The 20428-nt window shown below is 46.7% G+C and overlaps 1 protein-coding gene across 12 annotated transcripts in view; it reads left to right on the top strand.

Annotated features, from left to right (window-relative positions):
• The first annotated feature begins 920 nt into the window (after positions 1-920).
• Positions 921-20428, top strand: part of CAMK2G (calcium/calmodulin dependent protein kinase II gamma) — a 117082-nt gene continuing 97574 nt past the window's right edge. For 5 of the 12 annotated variants that reach the window (XM_063405874.1, XM_063405865.1, XM_063405864.1 and 2 more), the window contains exons 1-2: positions 921-1209; positions 3014-3108. In XM_063405874.1, coding sequence (XP_063261944.1) covers positions 1145-1209; positions 3014-3108 — 160 coding nt within the window. In that variant the 5' untranslated portion in view covers positions 921-1144. The remainder of the gene's footprint in view (positions 1210-3013; positions 3109-20428) is intronic. The other 7 variants (XM_063405867.1, XM_063405869.1, XM_063405868.1 and 4 more) reach the window with 7 other exon arrangements.

Raw genomic sequence — 20428 nt, 5'->3', positions numbered from 1 at the left:
GCTTATGAAGGCACTGCAGCAGCACTCTCAGACGCTGTGCTAGTTGAGACAGCACAGAGGCTGGTCTGTTTTCTTCTGTAGTTGGGAGACTGATGATTTCTGTTTGTCTTCTGCGTCCAAGTCCCATCACCATAAACCAGTGTGCGAACACCGGTTCTGTCTAACAGTTTCAAGCCATTTCGCGTGTTACCGCTTTACCTCTGCACCAGATGGTTCATTTCCTCGGGGACTTCCACACGCGTCCCCAAGGTCGGGCAGCCTGACAGCGCTCGGTAGCACAGGGCCCAACTTTGAGGTCGATCCGCAGAAAGCCTTGAGGCCCCGCTTCCCCCGGTCGCGGGCGGCAGCGCAGCGGGCCGGCTTCCCTGCGCCGTGCGCCGGGCTCTGCCTGCGGTCGGGACGGGCGGCGGCGGCCGGCAGCTGCCGCCTCTCCGTCCCCGCGCACGGAGCGGCCGGAGCGAGGCGGGCGGCTGCTGCCGGCGGGCCGCCACACGCAGGGGCCGGCTGGCCCGCTGTTAGCCCGCTGACGTGCGCCCGGGGGAGGGTGGCGGTGGCGGCGGCGACGGCTGCCTCTTCCCTCCCCTCCCGCCGCACGCAGGAAGCTTATCCGGCCGCGGCTGGCCCGGCGCCCCCCGCGCGGGGAATTAAGAGAAAAACGCGCGGTGCCTCCGGCCGGGGTCTGCTCCCGGCCGCCCGCGGAGCGCGTGGGGAGGGGGCGCGCCCGCCGCAGTCCGCCCGCCCTTGGCGCGGGGCGGGGGCGCTCACTGCAGTGCCCGCTCCGCGCCCGCGGGCGGGGGAGCGGCCGCGCCCCGGCTGCAGCCCCCGGCGGGCGACGGCGCTGCGGGCGCCCCGGGAGCGCCCCCGGCGGCCACACCCCGCGGCGGGCCGGGGCCGGCGGAGGGAGGGGGCCGGCGCGGGGTGTCTCCGAGCCAGTTCTCGCGGTGCTGGCCAGGCTCAGCCTCCTTCCCCTCCCCGGCGAGCGGTGACTGTGCACGGCGGAGCGGGGAGCGCCGAGCCGGGCGCCGGGGGAGCCCGCGCCGCCCCGCCGAGCCAGGAGGAAGGCCGCCGAGCAGCGCGCCCGCCCGGCCCGTCCCCGCCGCCTTGCCCCATGCCCCAGCGACGCTGAGCCTCCCGCAGCCCGAACATGGCCACCACGGCAACGTGCACCCGCTTCACCGACGAGTACCAGCTCTACGAGGAGCTCGGCAAGTACGGAGCCTGCTGTGCGCCCCGCGCCGCGCCCCGCCGCCCGCCCCGGCCCCGGGACCCACCGGCGCTGCCGCGACCACTGTGCCGGCGACCCGGCTCTCCCGGGAGCCGGAGGAGGATTAGCTGTCGCTGTGTAATCCTGTTCTCCAGCCCCCCGTCCACCACAGCGGCACGGCCGCCGGAGGGAAAGGTGTTCCTGCCCTCCCGGGTCGCCCCGCCGCAGCGGCTGTCCCTGCAGCCTGTCTCGGGCTGCGCGCTCCTGTTGCACCCCGAGATTGCCTCTCTTCCCTGCTTTCCTCCCTCAGGACCTGGCTGCCCCGTTCTCCTTCCCGCAGCGTCTCCCAGCTACACGTTGCCGTTCCCTTCAGCTGTTCCTGCGCTGGGACGCGACACTGTTAAAGCCACTCCGCGATGCTTCAGTCCCCACTTCCTTGTCCCTGTGAAAGGACCAGGTGCTGCTGCACCGCGCTTCTCCTCCCTCCCCGCTTCCTCGCTTCTTCCCTCCCTCTCTCTGCACTTGTCTCCGCATTGGCAGACTTGCTGCTGCACCCTAGGACAGGGCTTTGCAGGGGAGCGCAGTTGGGCAGGAAAGCAGCGCAGAAAGGGCCAGAGCAGGATTATGGGGACAGTGCTTTCGTGGGTGCTGCTGCTCGCTCCCTCCCTTCCTGCACCAACTGCTGGGCTCTGCTGCATCTCTTCTCTCCAGCCCGGTGTCCCTGTCCCTCCCCACACTGCTGCAGCTGTGTGTCACCAAGCCCGGGCCCCAGTGCTGGTGCTCACCTTGATGCTCATTGGTTTGTATGTAGAGGTTGAGGAAGGGGATAAAAGGCAGGACTCTGCAGTATTGGAAGAATTCAAGCTATTTTAGGCTCCCTGTAGAACTAACTGTGTGTGGGGCCCTTGTGCAGTTTCTGTTCCCCTCTCTCACAGTTGAAATATGGACATTTGTCCCTAGACATGGGTTTGCATTCCTGATCTGAAGGACCTGGAATTTTCTGCTAGTTTTCTCAGATTTGTCCTTCCCCTTTTCAGATCTTTCCTGTAAAGCTAGTTGTTGTTCTTTACCTGCCATGGGTATTTGGGATGTTTTATAAAATAAGGGGCTGTTTCCAAGTGCCATAGATTTTCAGTCTCTGTCTTTTCACCTTGGTCTCTGTTGTAGTCACTCTTTTTGCTCACAGAAGTCCTTCATCCCTCTCTCTCAGACCTCTTTCCGAGAGTAATTCTCTTTGGAATAGTTGTAATAATATCAATAGTGTCAGCTTGAGAAAATATACAAAGCCTTGTAGTTTTCTGCTCACTTCATTAATAGGTACATGCTTATCCCCATTTTGCAGGTGTTTGAGGGATGTAAGAGAACTAGTAACTTCTGGGAAGTGTTGCAGTGATTTTGTGACTGAGTTTGCACTTGAGCATGGGAGACAGGAGTCCTGGTTTTGTGCTGTGACTTCTGGGGGTGCTGTTTCTGGGAGATGGACTTACCAGCTAGTGTTTTTCCTGTTTATCAATCCCTTCATGTCCTGTTTCTATGCCTGTATGGTCTCTCCCTCCCTACACAGTATCTTTCTGCTGCACTGTCTGTGAGGGGGCTTGAGCAGTCTTCAGGAGGCTTGAGTACCATATAGATTTAAGTTTTTTGCTGATCAGACAGTATGCATTGTTCATCAGATTCTTAGGTGTTGTATCCCTCCTCTGTATGTCTTCTGCCCTGTCCTGAATCTGGTCCACTCTGGGGACAGGAATTGTTGCTATTATATTCTCATTTTCAGTTTCATAGCACCTACCTTCTTTATTTTTCTTCCAGGGGAGCCTTCTCTGTGGTCCGTAGATGTGTAAAGAAAAATTCTTCACAGGAATATGCTGCAAAAATCATCAACACCAAAAAACTGTCGGCCAGAGGTTGGTGTCTCTATCTACTTTTCTTCTGTATATTAGTAGAAAAATATTTCACTGGAGTTGAGGCTGTAGTAAATTTAAGGGATCTGGAGTTGCTTTTTTCAGTCATTATTTAGGCCTTTCAAAATAATTGAATTGTGTGGCAAAGAGGAGACTGAAAGAAGGTAGTGTGGGATGATAGAAAAATTCCTGGAAATCCTAGAAATGGATACTCTGTAAAGCGATGTTGTCTTTTTTCTTCTTGAGATCTTTATTCTTCAAGCTGAGCTAGAGGTGGATTCATCTATGAGTGTGTGTGTACCAATCACTCATAATAAAGAGAAGTGTTGCAGACTTATTTTGCTGAATGTTTTTTTTACCTAGGAGATGTGTCTTACTGGAACAGATGTGATTATTTTTTTGAAAGATAGATGCTATATGCCCTGCTCCTTTCATGCTGTAGTTAAAGGTGATGTGTTTGGAAGCTAAAAAGTCTGCCTTCAAAAGCAGAAATAGGTTGGATGGAGAAATCTTACCGATTTGACTTCTCCACGTATTAGAACAAGGGGCTTGTGCTTTCATTGCTCCTGGAGACAACAAAACCTGAAACTAGATTGTAGTGTTATAAAAAGAGAAAAAATCTTACTCTTCTAAGCTGTTACTCTTCTGCTTTCCAGGGACGTATGTATGCATAAAGGGTAGTAGACCGTACAGTATGAAGGGAATCACTGCAGGGATTAAAGCTGCCCTGTGGGTAGGGTGGATGATGGGGAGAATGAGGAAAACTGAACTGCAATGAAAGATGCTGGAAACAGGAAGGGCTACAAGTTGAGATGCCAGAGGCAACGCTTTCTAGAAAAGGTGAACAAGAAGAGTTGTAAGTCTTTAGAGGCCTTTCAGGTTTCACAAAATTAATATATGAAGCTCTTGACTATCTTGCTAGTTGAGTAGGGGGCTTGACTGAGAAATGAAAGAGAAAAGCATGAGGAGAAAGCAAATGATCTTGAGAAATGATTTAGAAGTGAATAATGTTTTGCCCCATCCTTACAAAAAAAAGAAAAATAGAATATGTATTCTCCTTTTTGCCAGAATATGAAATGTGATGATAAGAGCAGAAGACAGCTTGAAGAATAGTGAAAAATTTCCATTTACTCTAGTTTGTATAGTTTGTATGAAGTGGTGTCAGTGGTAGTGTGGTGTGAAGCAGTGATTTTTTTTTTTTAATTTTTTTTTTTTTCTGGAAGCAAGCATATGTGCTAAGGTGTTTAATATTTAGCTTGAGTCAGGTCGTTTTGGGACCAGCCAGTGGAGCCCTGGATTTGTTAATGAGGTGGCTGCAGATCTTTTGAGAATCAGTGTCCCTTCAATGGTCACGTGACAGTGCCTGCTGATGTAGGTGGGATATTCAATCTCTTGAGTTCAAAATTAGTTCAACTTAATATGGGAGAGGTTTGAAGAGTGGCTTTGCTTTACTGACGGCCATTAATGCCGTGTTTGCTCCGCAGGCTTCCCTGTCCATCCTGTAGTGAGGACTAAAGCTCAGGAGAGCCATTGCTCAGATGCTAGTGGACACCAGGCTGCTTGGAGAAGGGAGGGGGCAGATTGATAAACTGATCACAAAGGGTGTAAACCGTTATTGTATGAACAACAGGGTGTTGAAGTTAACTCTGGAGATGAGAAAAACGGAGAAAAATGCAGGCTGAATATAGCTGAAAATTCAAAAAGATATTAGCTGAAGTCCAAAAATCTCAGAAAAATGGAATCAGTTTTTAAGTGTTTGGTCATTTAATGAGAGGGGGAAATGCATAGATTCTAATTGTTTCTCATAGTAAGGTGATGACAGTTTAACGACCCAACAAGTGGAAAAAGTAAGTATGGGTGAATATAGGCCATGTTTTGATCTATACTTACTATGTAGATTTCATACCTTCCTATAAATAAAATACATTGAGGCTGCCAGCCCGGTCCTCAGCTACTTAATTCGAGGCAGCTGGCAATGATATACTTAAAAAGGTACTGGTTACGTGGGGTAAGTGTGAGGAGAACCAAGAAAGAAAATTCATGTTTCTGCTACTACAGAAGAGTGTCAGAAATAAGGGACTGATCAGGCTGTGTTGAAGTTTTAACTGAGGAATCTGTGAAAAAGGGATGGTGACTTCAGCTGAATATGTAGGTTCCTCAGTTATTCCAGCTGTGTTTGCTGAGAGCTGAAGGAGTAAGTACAAAAAGTACTTATAGTAAAAGACTTGGGTATTTTGATAGGAAGTTAGTGAATTCACCTTGGAATAGGTCTTTAAAGCATTGAAGGAAAAATGTGTGCTATTTAGACATTGCAGCTGTAAATCAGTGATTAGGGAGATTCAATTCAGCAACCTGAAAATGAAAGTCTTGGGAAAAGGCGTTTTAGAAAGCTGTCTCCCTGAGGAGCAGAATTGTGGTGTTAATTCTGCAGCATCCTGGATATGTGTTGTGTGATGTGTCCTTTCCCCTGGCACTTCTCCTTGGGCTGTCCCTGTCTCTGCCCGTCAGTGCCCCTGTGCAGGGCTCTCCTGTGCACCCAGCTGCACGCTGTCCATTGTGCAGGGTAACCCACCCTCCTGACCTGCCCTGTGCTGCTGGTTTTATTCTAGGCATGGTCACAGAGCCAGAATATTCCCTTGTGTCGGTACAGCCAGCCCTCTCCAACTTAAGCATAGCTACATTTAACATTTTTTACTATGTCGAGCAGAATTTGAACCTGTCTGGACACCTGATGCAGTAACTGGCTCTTCAAGAGTCAGCATCTTGCTGCTGCTGCAAAGTGTAGCCCCTTGCTGCCTCACTGAAGTTTTGCCTGCTGTGGTGCTTTCCTTGATTCTGTCCAAGGCAATGGTAACACAGCCTTGCTCTCCTTTTGCAGTACTTCTTGTTAACCTTGTTTTTCAAGATTTGTGATGAAGAAATATTAGATAGCTAACTGAGAAGTGCTAAAAAGCTCACTGTATGTGGCTGAAAAGGAGGAAGAGGAATGCTTCAGGGTAAATTGTATGCAATGAAAGGGTGAAAACTTAAAGGCATGGTGTTTTACAAGGCTTGTCTGTGAAAGCAAGGAGGATGGACAGAGTGCTGGTCCTAACAGCTTCAATCTAGTAAACTTCACCCTTCATAAAATACTGAGTCAGCTGTTGAGAGGAGAGTCTCTTTTTTATATTGGCTGTGATTTTTTGGATGCCTGTTCTCTCTTTTAATAAGTTTTTTCAGTAAGAGCTGGTCTGAATTAAAATTCATATTTTGGCTTTAGTGAAGTATTTGCTATTATTCATGTTGTGTTGATGCTTAAGACTGCCCAGTGAAGACCATGCCAAGAAATTTAATGATAAATAGGGTCCAAATGCTTGTGGAAAGGGAGAGGAAACAGACTTCACCTTAGTCAGCGTTCAGCTGACGTATAAGAGCAGTGGTTATTACACATGGAGGAAATACAATGCTTCAGTCATCTGAAATTCCTGTGGGATTGAATGCACAGACTTTTACCGGTGCTATGGGTAGAGGGAAGAAATAACTGCAATTTTTTGAAAGTTGTCTTGTGGCTTTCACAAGAATACTTTTTGAACATGAAAATTCATAGCAAGTAGTGGTACAGTGAAGTTCAAATAAAGTAAAATTACTCGCAGTGATCAAAAGATCAAGAGAGAAGCAGCAGCTTTAGCAGCAGCAGGGAGATATCCCCAATTTGAGTTGCCAGCATATACTTCAAGAGAGAGTCTGGCTTTGGAAAAAGGTAGGCAGAGCTTTAGGATTTGATAATTTTTAGGATGTTTTTTATACCAAATAGTATTTAGTGATGCTACCACCATCTGTAGTACTTCTACCCATTTTTTTAAGTGCAGAAGGAAAAATCTCTGTGTATTTTATCTGTTGTTAAATTTAATTTGCTGTTGAAAATCTGTCTTTTAACTCTTGCAAGTGACACCTCTTGATGAAACAATTAAAACCAGCTGTCTCGTTAGTCCACTTCACTGTGCTGTCCTTACTGTGGCTTTGCTTTTGACTGTGAAATAGAGGTGGCTTATCTCCCTGGTTTTTATCTTTCCAAATTTGTAAACCAGATAAAAATTTGCAGTCCACTGAGTTACTTTGTTGTTGTTCCTGTAGGAGATTATGTGGATTGTGGGAGGAGCAGGGAATTACTTCTGTGTATCAAACCCCAACAGGAAAAAAGCACTCTTTATACTTCCACCTCTGCTTTTTTTCCCACACCACAATCGTCCTGGCTTTCGGTTCTGTAGTGGTTGCTGATTTGGATTTTACAATATGTTTCGTTGAAAGTGTCAGTAGTAGTTTCCCTGGACACTAAATCGTTGAGCTTGAATGCTGCAGAGGAAGTTCAGCAGCATCAGTCCCTAACATCTCTCTTGATCCGTTCTGTACGTGTTCGTAGCTGCTGCTTGCATTAGGAGTCCCTTGGACTGCTTTGGGGCTGCCAGGTTTCGAGTCTCTGCGGGGCACCGCTGGAGCTGCCTGTGCTGGAGCTGCCCGGGTGCGGGGCTCTGCACCGCTGGAGCTGCCCGGGTGCGGGGCTCTGCACCGCTGGAGCTGCCTGTGCCGGAGCTGCCTGTGCCGGAGCTGCCTGCGTGTGGGCTGCTGCACCGCAGCGGTGCCGCCGGCTCTGTGAGGTCACGGCGGGCTCAAGCACAAAGCCAGACTCTCGTGGAAATGTCCTGAGATAGGTGTCCTCTATGTGTTCCTGTGTTTGGCAGGTTGAGGACAAATGTCCTTTCTTGCAGAGGATGGCAAATCAAACCGTGTCTGCTCAGCCGTACTTGCTGAGCAGCCAAATCAGGTCCAGTCAGTTGGTTTGGGAGAGCAGCTGCCCTTCCTGCAGCAGGGGCTGACTGAGGAGCGCCCCTGTGCCCCAGCCCCACCCTTGCCTCCCCTGTGCTGCCTGCAGGAGTCTGAGAGATGCTGTGATTAAGGAGCATGCATAGCAGTCCCGCTGCAGAGGGTTGGAAATCTTGTGAGGTCTTTGCATCCATGGGAAGCAGGGAGCGGAGCAGAGCACTGCACCCCACCCAGAGCAGTGTATGAGGCTGGGAACTGCCTGGTGGAGCGGCTGTAAGAGGCTGGGTGCTGCGGGATGGGGCTGCAGGGGAGGAATCAGTCGGTGGAGTGGGTAGCACTTGTGGGTAGCAGGTGGCTGAACTCTTCACTCTGCACCAGAACACACAAGTGCAGCAGGGGCTGGTGATGAGGCTGCTCAGCTGATGGCAGAGCAGCAGCCCTCTGCCTCCCACCAGCAGCCTGCCTCCCCCTCTTCTTCCTACCTGCCTCTGCTTGCAGTCCCCTGCACAGGGGAAGAGGGGTTCAAATAGTATATATATATACCAGTAGGCAAAATTTCATTGGAAGAGGTGTTTGGAGAGGAGGAGAGCTTGTGCAAAAGAAGAGACCCTGACCTTGGAGGAGAGGTTGGAGCTGGGAACTTAGTGGGGGGCTGCTGGGGGTCGACTTGGCTTTTTGCCTGCGCCCACATATCAGTACAGGCAGGAAAATGCTCTGGCCTGAGAGGCAGCAGAGATTGTTGGGGTGGCGAGTGGTGGAAGCCTTGCTTTACTGTGGCTCACGATGGCCAGAAGCTGGCTTCCTCCCACTGTGGATGTTAGGGATGGTTGGGGTTACCCCAGGTTGCCTCTCAGTTTACTCTGTATATTTTATAAAGGAGCTGGAACAGAGCAGACAGGATTTCAGCTTGTGTCTGTCTTCTCAGTGGTCACATTGAGTATTAAATTTCCGGCATTAACAATGGGGGGGGGGAGGGAAGTGGGCACACAGATTGGGCAGGAATTCCTACTGCCTCTGCACGAGGTTAGAGAAAGGAGCTTGGTGAGAGAGTCGAATTACTTGTTTTCCCAATATAAACTGAATTTGTGTATGGCAGAAATGTGATTAGACTAAGTCCTGCGTGTGTCCCGAAGCCCTCGGCTCTAGAGCATTCACTCTGATCAGCCAGCTGTGGTTGAAATGCTTGTAGGTGTCCCTGTGGTGAAGAGCAGTGTGTTGAGCAGCCTGTAGATATCTGGGGCAAGGAGAGCTACTTCGATTTCTCGTAAGAAGGATCCAGTGAAAAAACTGTTTGCTCTTTTTTATTGGTTTTGTGGTGTAGCACAGAGAGTTCACTGTCTCCGAATTCAGTCCTTCTCTAGACAGTAGCAAAATCATCACTAGCAGAGGAGGATTCATCTGTGGATCATAAAGAAATTTTTAGAGTGCCCTCCTCCCCAACAATGGGTTAGCACCACTGTTTCACTGTGTTAAGAGAGGACTGTGACAATATTTTTCCATGCCCTACAGGTATTCTAGTTGTTCTGGCCCTCCAGATTGGGTGAAGATAGTTTTTAAAAGAGAAGCATACTAATGCAAAAGTTTCTCTCCATTGTGCTGTCTGTGAGCATAACCCTGACAATTAAGGCATCAACCCCTGCTTTTTCGGACCTGCCACCTCTTTTGATATTTTGGGTGTTTCTTTTTGTTTCCTCTGTTCTTGAAATCTCCCGATTTTTACCAACATAACAGACTTTAAAAAATGCCCATGTTCATTTGCCAGTGTTTGGCTATAAAGTGAGCTATTGCTGATGACTTGGTTGGGCAAAGAAGGTAATACTGCCTGGCACCAGGGTCACCAGCACAGGAAAGAAGCCTTGAACACTGTAAAAAAGAAATGTGGAATATCTCTCATCATTGTGTTTGCCTGCAGCTAAAGTGATGTCAGTGCTCAGAGTAGTCATCTTTGAGAAAACAGAGGTGCACTGATTTTGGATGGGCAAATGCATCTTTAAAATTTTGAGTTGCTCACTAGATATTTTGGGGTTTTTTTAGTGTATGGAGGAAATGTGACCCTGTAACTTCAACTACTGTAGTTGCTGCTGATCCTTATGACAATAAGCTTAATGCTTTAAAAATTGGGGCCCTATGAATTAGTCTGACATCATGTTCCTTTTTATACCTTATTAAATTTAAAGACCACTTTATAATTTGGTAACATCTCCCCAAACCTTCTGGTATTGCTGCCTGCATGATTTTTGGAGAGCAGTTACAGAACAGCTCTGAAGAAATGGGCTGGCAGTATCTTAGAAGTAAGCTTTCTGAACTGAGGGTAGCCAAAGATGAGTGGGGCATGGATTTAACTTCCTGCTGAAACTGAGTTATTAGATTTTGATTCCTTGTAGCTTTTTACACCTTTTACTCTTCATCTGCCTTTCGTCCCTTTTTAATTCTGAGTTTGTTTTGAATGTTCATTTGTTTCTCATGGGTCAGTTACTTTAACCCATAATTCTATTAATTTATAATGCTTTGATTGAAAGTAGCCCTTTAGTAATGCAGCTTTCTCTCCTTTGCTCCCAGAGAATATAGCACAATTTCTGTTCCTCTCACAATTAAATGAGCAGACTGGGAAGTTGGTTGTTGGTGCAAGCGGCTGATTACTGATGTCTGAGACTAATACAGAGATGCCAGGAGAGCTGGCTAATGTTGTGTCTTGCCTTTTTATGATGGAATCAGGAGAGGAGGAGGTGAGTGTGGTGGCTTTACTCCTGGTGTCAGGATCTGTCTCGCTCTGCTCCTGGCAGAGTCAGAGGGAAAATTCCCCATCTCTGAGATGTGAGTTGAGTGAATGCGATGACCTTTCAGAGAATGTGTGTGTGCATATAACTTTCATGTTATGTTCCTGAGAGCACGAGTTACATAACTCTCTGCTGACCCCCTGTCCTGCTGCTCCTGTCCAAAATTCCCATACTGAGTTAGCTCTAGTCCAAGCATCCGCAGCCATGAGCCCTTGTCTTACCTGTGGCTGGAGTGTGCTTACCTGTGACACTGGGAGAAGTCCAAGTTAGCGTGGTGCTTCAGAGAACGTTGCTAGCTAATCTTTTCTCTTTGCTAGAAGCCATAGGTGATTTCACTGTTAAACACAACTTTTCTTTCTGAGACAGCAAAGGTGCCATCTCTTTTTGCAGTGCTATTTGTGTGATTCTGTCAGAGTCCCAAAAGTTGAACTGCGAATTGTCTCAGTAGGCATTGTGGGAATGAAGACACAGTTAACTTTAAAGAAAAACAAGTGCCGTATAAACTTATCTCTAAGGATGGAATATGCTTGCAAAGATGAGCCTGGGAGTGGCCACAGCTCTTTGTAGGCCTACGAGCCAAAGGCTAAATGGCAGATCAGGCAGGGAGTGGCAGCCTGCCTGCTGTGGGAGTGCTGCTGGCTTATCTCTGGGGGCTGTTGCCATAATGACAGTGGCAAACAGGGACTGAAAAATTTACCAGATGCATGTAAGTCAAAGGATTAAACTTTCTCATAGGAGAGAAGGGAGGGGAGGAGGGTGGGTGATGATGTATTAACGAAAGACAGTATCCTAGTGAGAAATACCAGGCTCACTCTCCTATAGCTACTGGGATGGCAGGGGGGAATGCAGACTGGCATTCCTCCTCCAGTCTAAACTCTGAGCAGCTCTGCTCTGACAGATTTCCTCTTTGAAGAGAAGGTGAATGCACCCTGCTTTCACTGCATAAGTCATTGGGATTTGCATTGCTTTGGCAGGTGGAAAGTAAAAAGTGGGGAAGGATGGTCTCCTTTTTTTAGTCTTTTTTTAGTCTTTTTTTTCCTATTCCCTAATCCTACAAATAACTCTAGTTCTTTACTTTGTGCTTAGAGATTTTCTGCACTAGAGTTAATGCAAATCAAGTCTCGGTGTTGCCTGCAGGTTGCAGGCTATTGAGCACGGTGGTAACCAGCTTGCACTCCTGTCATCAATAGCACAGGAGTGTTGTCACTGAAAATGTCTGATGCAGAACCATGTCAGCACTACTAGGGCTAGTAGTGGTCTTGACCCTGCATGTGCTTTTGCTCCCTTCCCAGAGCTGGGGCAGTGTCCCTGCATAACAGACTCGATAGCGTGGTGGGCAGGCAGTGCGTGAGAGAGGCTGAGCTTGGCAGCTTTCCCTCTGCTGGAGTCTGAGGAAGTCCTGGTACCACACTGAGCTGCAGCCTCCTCTGTGGAAGCTGACCACAAGAAGGACTGGTCCTGGGAAATTAGTGATTTGCAGCTGGCTGGGGAGCATAGAGCTGATGGGGGGGTGGTCTCTGCACTCAGTGCCCAAAATCTCAGTGCTCCATAGCAAAAGGTGGTATCACTTGGTTGTTTGCAGTACTGCAAATTATCATGGTATCTTCTTGCAGGCAGCTGCAGGAAAGACCTACCTGTACCTGGGAAATTTCTGAACAGCTATATACTAGTATAAAATGTTTGTCTGAAGGCTTAGTAAGATAGAATTGTGGTAATAAAAATTAGTTTCGTTCTAGAAGGGCTTTTTCAACTAACAAAATGAGACACTAATATCTATCGAAATTATTGATATAGGTTTTTCCCACCAGGCCAAATCCCAGTGGACTTTTTAAGTTCCTGTGAATACAGGCCCTATGTGAGAACAAGGATTTTAAGTCTCCAAAGGCAGTTCCTGAAAGGCTATGGAAAGGATTCTTTCCTTTCTTTTCCTTCACTTCTACTCCTCGTCTAGGCACCTGAGTTAGCTGGTGTAGGCTGCAGCTTGTCTCGTGGAGTAACTCAGGGTTTGGATGTGCTTTATCTTGTGCAGTTACTGTGTCACCTCTGGTAAGTCAGTTGGTGTAGACCGTGGTAAGTGATAGCTATGGAGACAGAAATCTCGTTTCTTGATGTTAAAGAAAACTCCTTTTTGAGAGAGGTTTTCTCAATCCCAGGGGAGCAGTGAGAAGAGGAGAAGCAGTCTGACATAGCCTGACATCTGAGGTGAAAAAAAAAGGAGACTGAAGAGCTAAATCCTTACACTTCAGTGTGCTTCCTCTGTTCCCTGCTCTTTTATGGGGACATCTCTTTCACAAGGCGTCTCCTTGCCTGTGCAGCAGAATATAGTCTGTGTAAAGTTTCCTGCAGCTCTGGAGATAGGTGAGATGTGTGTGTTTATCCAGCTCTGTTTGCTGCTAGAGACCTGATCTCATACACCTGACTTGAAATGTGACTTCGTAGGGGACAGTCTAGTGCTTTCTCTTGGATGCACTTTCTAGATGCACATTTCAAATTACATGGGTACCCTGGAAGCCTTTTCAGGAAAAACAGCTTTTTAAAACTCATCCTATATTGGTCTCTACTGCCTGCCAAATAAACTTTGTGTTTCTACTGTATTAGAGCAGCTGCCATTCTGAAAATGTCCATGTGCATCTTGGTTGTTTTGTGGGGTTTTTTTTAAGTTTTGTTTATTTCCTCATAGTCCTTTATGTCAAAGCATATAATATTTCATCAGTATGGGCCAAGAAATTGCCCATTGGCTGGAGGAAAAAATAGATGTAGAAGGAGGAACCTGTCTTTACTGGCCCCTGTAACCCACAGGGACTTGCTGGAACATTTTTCTTGGAGGCTGCTAGAGAGTATAGCCTGGTGATGCCAAGCAGGACTTTTCTGTTGTTTGCCAAAAGAATTGGTGTGCTGTTAAGTTTAATTTTGCCTGCCTCAGGGCCAGTCCATGAAAGCTTTGGGTATCAAATGTCCTCTGTTGAGATTGTGTCAGAGAGATTAGGAGCGTGGAAGTTGCACAGCTTTATTTTATAACTGGTGCCTGTGCAGAGTCAAAGCTTGATTGTGATGATGTGTTTTTTCTCTGCAAGTTAAAGTAGTGATTCATAGCTCCTGTGTTACTTTAAATATTCCTGATTTTTGGATTGTAGATTGAAAAGTGACTTTCAGCTCTGCCCATTTTTGTTTGACTCGTGTGTCATCTGGCCTAGAATCTGCCAGCTCTGCAGATTAGGATATTGTGTTGTGTCTGCTGCTTGTTATGAAGTTGCCTGGATTAAAATTTTCAGTGCAGAGCAATGATCCACAGCCTTCCCTGTCTGTCTGAATTGCTCTTGCACTTAATAAGGATGATGTAGAGGAGTGAAGTGTTGGTCAGCTTGTCCTTTGTGTGGAAGCACTTCTACAGTAGTAGACTGGGAGCTGAGCTCTCATAACACATCTGTCTTCTCCAGACAGCCAAGTTCAGCATCAGAGATATGAAAAAAGACACACAGGGCAGTTGGCTTTTTTGATAATCATTATAAAATATTGCTAACAAGTTCGGGTGACTCTAATTGCTGCTAGCAGTTTATGTTGTTGCAGACCTGGTTACAGTTTTAAGGAAGCACATTATGCCGTGTTAACTCTTTGTGGCTATGTACATTTAGTTTCTTCAGTAGTCCTGAAGCTGAGCTTAAGAAGTTTTCCCTTCCACCACCTCACAAATAGTCAAGAAGTTTCTTATCTGCCTGATGAATTAGGAAGTTCTAATTACTGAGTTTTTTCTCATTTGAAAACACAGCTACAATTTCTTCCCTGTCTTGGAAACAAAACTTGAGTCCCACAGCTGCAGTTACCTCGTCTAAAGGGGTGGCAGGGGTTGGCTCAGGAACAAGACAACATGCAGCTCGACTGAGCCAGAGGAACTTAAATTCTTCCTTTGCATCTCTGAATTCCTGGATCCTGCATTGCAGTGACTTGACACTGCTGAGCTCTGCCTCCCTGTCGCACTGTTACCTTGTCTGCTAACCAGCTGTAGTCTGATACTTGCTTAGCTGGATCATCCAAACCCACCGACACCTGACGTGATCAGCTGATGGGGGGAAGAGGGGAACTCATGTCCAGAAATAAGCTCACTTGGTGTGGTTTCTCTTGATAGGCTGTGTTTTTCAGGGTCCTCTGTGCCTAGTGGGTTTAAGACAGAGCTGCTGGAGTTTTTGCACAGGTACAGTTGCTATGTATGCAGAGAAGGTGCTGATATGGCTGTGCAGCCTTTGGAGCAGCTCTGTGTCCTACTGTCTCACTTACTGCGTGTCCACTTTAAGAGAGTTCATCTGCAATGCAGCTGTTAGCAGGGAAGTTGTGTGAATCAAGAGGGAGTGAGTGCAAGTGAGCCCAGTGTCTGCAGTTGTGGCTGGGTCCTTCCCACGGCACAGGGAAACTTGTTCAGAGAAGACTTTTTGCAGGAGGAGGAAGGGATAGCAGCACAGTGCTGGTGGTGGGAGCCCCTCCCTTCTGTGCCTGTGTATGCATCAGCTGCTCAGGAGCAGGAAAACGTGGAAAAGCACAGTGGGCAGCAATCCTGGAACTGGAAAATCCTGTCAAGCTTTTCCCCTCCTCACTCTGCCACGGAGTCTAACCAGGTGTTTGCTTAGGGCCAGTCCTGTCAGGATGTCTTTGCAGCACACTCCCTTCTTACACAGGATGTCCTGTTAGAATTTGGAGCTTGTTGTGAGCTGCGTGTCCCTCAGAAGTGCACAGAGGCCCCGTGGGTTGCGGGTTTAGGACTGTGTTGTTGCTGTCAGGGGCTCTGCATGCTGCTGCAAAGGGACGATGCCAGGGAGAGCCGCAGCTGGAGTGCCCTGGCAGGCTGGGGACTGCTGCTCAGTGACTTGCTAGGAGGAGAAGGAGGAGGCTCAGAGCCGTGTGTGCAGTAGCCCTGCTACAAGTGGGGTGGATGAGCCGTCTGAGGGGAGCTCTGTGAGGATTGCAGCCTCTCCAGCCCATGTCAGGGAGGCTGGCTGGGGAGCTTGTGGCTTTAGGCATGTAGCTGAGAAGTGGATGGCTTGTTTTTCTGCTCTTCCCCTGCCTCTCCTCTGCTTCTCCACTAAGTCAAAGCTCCTTGAAAGACTGCCTGGCTGTCAGCTGTGACAGGAGCACTTGTACCATTGCTTCCTGGTTCCCCATCCACAAGTTTCTGAGGATATTCTGATGAAGAAATTCCTCTGTAGCACTCAGGGATCTGTTAGGATACCTGGGGCCCCTTGGGCCATTTCTGGAGAGGATCCCACAGGACCTTCCTTCAAGGTGGCTGCAGCTTATAGGGAGTGCATAATGCTTTTCATTCTGGTGCTTAGCAGGCAAGGCTTCCTCCTTCACTGTATTTAAAAGTATTCTGGGCTAACTTGGTTCCAGATTTCTATTTCTATTTCTTTATTTCCATTTGGGAAAGCGTTTCCAATTGACAGTCATTGGTGATGCAGAAAAAATTGATGTATGATTCACCACCCAATTCTCCTCCGCTGTTTCCTATCATCCTCTCCTGTTTGCTGGGCACTTGTTGTCCCTCTCATAATAACCAAATTGTGCTAACTGTGTGTAAGCAATGTTCCCTCCCCTTTTGCTGGGGGACTGTCTGACTTGTTGTAAGAAGTTATTTTTAGGGTTTGCTTCCTGGGATATTCTACCCGTGGCCAGTTATGGTGATGAAAATGTCACTGAGATGCAGAAAGGACTCCCAATTCATTGATAGCATGCCTGATCTTTCTCTTGTAAGGGAGCTCGTGGAGACCATGAGTTCCTTACAACTACATTGCCAGTGCTCAGGGACACAGCCCCAGTGACTGTGCAGCGTAACTCCCTGTTAAAAGCATAATGGGCTTCTGAATTAGCCCAGGGGAAAAGAAGAAAAAAGAAAGAAATAAGTAAAGCCTTTCTTTGGTTGTAGTGTAGTTTGTTTCTGCCCTATTTCTATTTTTTTTTTGTATATAGGGATGTCAGTGCTGCAGAGCTGTGTCAGTGTACAGGGCAGTCCCTCACAGGCAATTTGCTCCTTGTACTGGATGTATTATGTTGCACTGGGTTGCTGCCAAATGGCTGGTCTAGGCTAGAGGAGAAGGTGTGTGCTTATTCTTTTGAAACAGCTCTCCCACCCCAGGTCTGTGGCTTGCAACACTCAAAAAAGTTGATCTTGATGGCAGCTATAGCTAACAAAGCATGAATGTAATACAGGCAAATTACAATGTTCAACTGGCCAAGGCCATGGCCTGACAAAATGCAGTCTCTGGTGTCAGTATTGGCTTAAGGGGCACCTGTGTCTTCCTCTGAAGATGTCTGCTCCCTCTGTGTTGCACCTCATTTCTTTTCCTTTTCAATCTCGTGCATTGGATCAGGAAAACAAGTTCAGAAGAACCATTCAGTAAGGAATTATTCAAGTGGTGGGGATGGGCAGTTATTTGTTCTCCAGGTAGATTGGAGATGCATTTAGATCTTCATATTTCTTGGAGCAACTGCAGAAGGTGCGGCTGGGTCTGAGAAAAGTGTGTGTGGAGTGTTGCATTAGTGATGTGGAGATGTGGAAATAGCTTTTGTGTGCCTGTATCATACTCCTGGAGGAGAGCATAGGAAGCAGAGCCCCTTGAGTGGCTCTGGATCAAGGTAATAGAGAAGTTTAACTTTGTTTTCAGGCCTGATGCTGTTGGGATCAGGAAGCTGTGTGGCTGCAGTGCAGCGATGGTGGCCCAGTCTTGAGTGGGTGAGTGCTGTGCCTGTGCAACATGGACTTGTGTGCTGCTCACAAGAAAACCCAGTTACAGAAAGATTGGGGCAGACTCCTCCCTGATTAGATAGCATCTTCACCATTATCAGTGCCTAGAAACTCCTCTTACACTTTTACATACAGAGTTTCTTTCTGTGTGTGTAACGTACACGCATAACCCTCTGTATGTTTTTAAGTAATCCTGAGATTTGAAGTTGTTTTAGTGAGTGGTAAGTTTTATTATGTCTCTTGCTGTCTTGCTTCCATACAATACCTTGAAATGCCTGAGCACTCCATATGCACAGGATGAAGTTCTTGACTCTTCAGGAGCTGGAGGCAACCACGCTGTCCATTTCCCTGCTGCCCCGTGTTCCTAGCTGCCACATGGATTTACTGAGACATGGTGGGCTTTGCTCTTTGGTACTGAAGTATTTTGGTGGCTCTGCTACCGGTGGTGTCTGGTGTGGCACGTGTGCATTTTAAGTCTTCTCTCATTGAAATGTCTGGTTAGCTGCTCTGTATTTACAGCTTGCTCTGCTTAATTTAAAGTTCTCCTAGCATCGCTAGGGGAACTTAGCCTTAAAATAGATGGTTTGACCTTTTTTTTTTAAATTATTCTAATCCTCTGAGGCTTGATGTTCCTTCTTGTCAGAAGAGCGTATTTTAACAGAGGTATTATCTCGTTTGGAGAGAAGTCATTCAGCACTGGGGTGCAGTGCCATTCATCTGTGCCTTTAAGAAGATTTTCTGTTTAGTTTACTTCTCTCATTCATGTCTCTCAAATTTCAAATCAAGGCAGCGTTTCCAACATCCTTCCTTCTCCCAGCTGTCTGGAATAGCTAAAAAAGAAACAATGGATATAGACTTGGTGTTGCACAGACACAGGCCCCACAGCATCTCCTGCAGTGAAGGATGATGTTCTGCTGAATATCACTATTAGGAATATGCAGAAATTCTGAGGTTTTGTTTCCCTCCTGAGCACCTCTCATTTTCGTTCAAGGATAAATTTCCTTGGTTCATTCAAAAGGAATTCAGCTCTTTGGTGACAGTGGCTGCACTATCATGTAGCATTTTATTCTAGAGCCACATTGTACAGATATTATGGGAAAACTGTGGCTGGATGCAGTAGGTCTGCAGGCTTGGACAGCCCTGACAGTGATGACTGAATTGGAGTGTGTTGGGTTTGAGAAGGAGCTTTGTGTAGCCCCTTGTGCACGGGGAGAGCATTATGGATTCTCTTCAGATGTTGGGAAAGATGGAGTCAATGCCAGGAACTTTGTCTTCCAAGCAGGGTTTTTCCCAGGGTTTTGTTAACGTGCTTTCACCTGTGGGTGTTCAGTCTTGTTTTCCAGGAGCTTGGTTTTCTTTGCCCCCACTGCTTTGTCCTTCCAAAATTTGTATTCCCCTACCTGAAAAGATGTCATCATTCCCTGCTGTGTGCTCCTCTGCACCACCAGCAAAGTGGTCCTGCAAAGTTTTTTAAACCATGTACCCTGAGTCTTTGCTGTTCTCCCTGTCAGCTTTGTAATACATCTACAGGTTTCATTATGACTCCTTTATCCTCCCAGTACTGCTATGGGGCAGGGAAATATTAGCCCTGTTTGACACTTAGAAATACTGAGAAAGAAGCAAATTTTCAAGTGCTTTCCAGAACACTTGGCAATGAGCCATGATGAGTTAGGAAAAGAGTCCAAGTTATATTCTTTGCTGTAACAGTGATAGGAAGAATGTAGGTAGAAAAAAACCTGTGGGCATTTGGCAGAAAATAACATGGGCTAAAGCATGATGTAGTGTAAGGAGTTGTGGTCTGGTTTGCTGGTTATAAGAATAATATTTTAATGTGTTTTCTGTTCTACTCTTCACTCTGATTTGCTTATTTTTTGTGTAATATAGCTCCAAAATATGTTATATTTGGTATGCCTTTGGACTGTCTCCCTTTCTGTGATTTTCCCAGGTGAGAAGGGTTGAAAACTCTATCAGAGCTAACTGCTGTTGTTGCAGAAGGCTCTTACATGACAATAAACACACAGTGGTTTTTTGTGCGTGTGTGTTTGAAGACCAATCAAAAAAATTAAAGGAGGTTACTTAGATGTAAAATTATTTCCTTGTATTAGTCATAACTGCAGGGACAGTAACATCTGCAGTAGTTTTATTTTCTGAAGTTTTTAAAAGTAAAGTGTCAAAAATGAAAACTTAGATCTCTAAGATAAGCAACTGTACCTAAGAGTTAAGAAAACCACAATTTCACGACAAGAATTTAGGTAAACTCTAAAATTGTCTGCATTTTGAGATCTAAGGAATTGATTCAGTTGTGAAAATTTGGATTATAGGATGCTGTCAGGAAACTGTTCCTGCCCCACTCTTGCTGTGTCTTTTTGGCAAATAATCTATCTGTTAGTGCCAAGGTTTCTGCCTTCCTGGAGAATTTGGAAACATCCAGATTAATGCATGGTTAAGGCATTTGAAGTCTTTCCTCCGGAAACAGCTGTAGGTGCACAAGGTATACATCTGCAAGCACTCTTGACCATACAATAATGTCAAATTAATATGAAGTCTTCAAGAGCAGAACATCCTTTGCCACCCAGAAGGAATAAAATCTTGTGTGTGTTTAAGAAGATTACTGTTAGCTCCTCAGAAGGAATAATGAGAAGTTACGGGACAGAGCTGAGGATCTGTCATTAACTGAAAGCCAGTCCAGGGGAAGGAGTGAAAACCATGAGGGAATGACCAGAAAGCTATTCTGCACTTAATAATGTGTGTGCTGGGGATAGTGCTGACTTTTCTTACTTTATTGTGATTCAGGTTTTGGTTAGAAGACAGAAACAGTGACAATGCTGCCATATAAGAGGGAGAGTAGAGGGACAAGGAAAATACTAGAGAGAGGTGAAATGTGATTATGGTTAATTAAAGTGTACTGTGAAAACTAGTTAGATGCTCTGGTCTGCCCTTTCTGTAATAAAAAAAAACATGGTTATGCAACAAATTGAAAATTTATCACTGCAGTAATTCAATTCAAACTTGTTGC

This window comes from Prinia subflava, chromosome 9, assembly GCF_021018805.1.
Source record: "Prinia subflava isolate CZ2003 ecotype Zambia chromosome 9, Cam_Psub_1.2, whole genome shotgun sequence".
NCBI classification, from domain to species: domain Eukaryota; kingdom Metazoa; phylum Chordata; class Aves; order Passeriformes; family Cisticolidae; genus Prinia; species Prinia subflava.
Note: the sequence above shows the minus strand (reverse complement) of the source record. Positions and strands in the feature narration are given on the sequence as shown.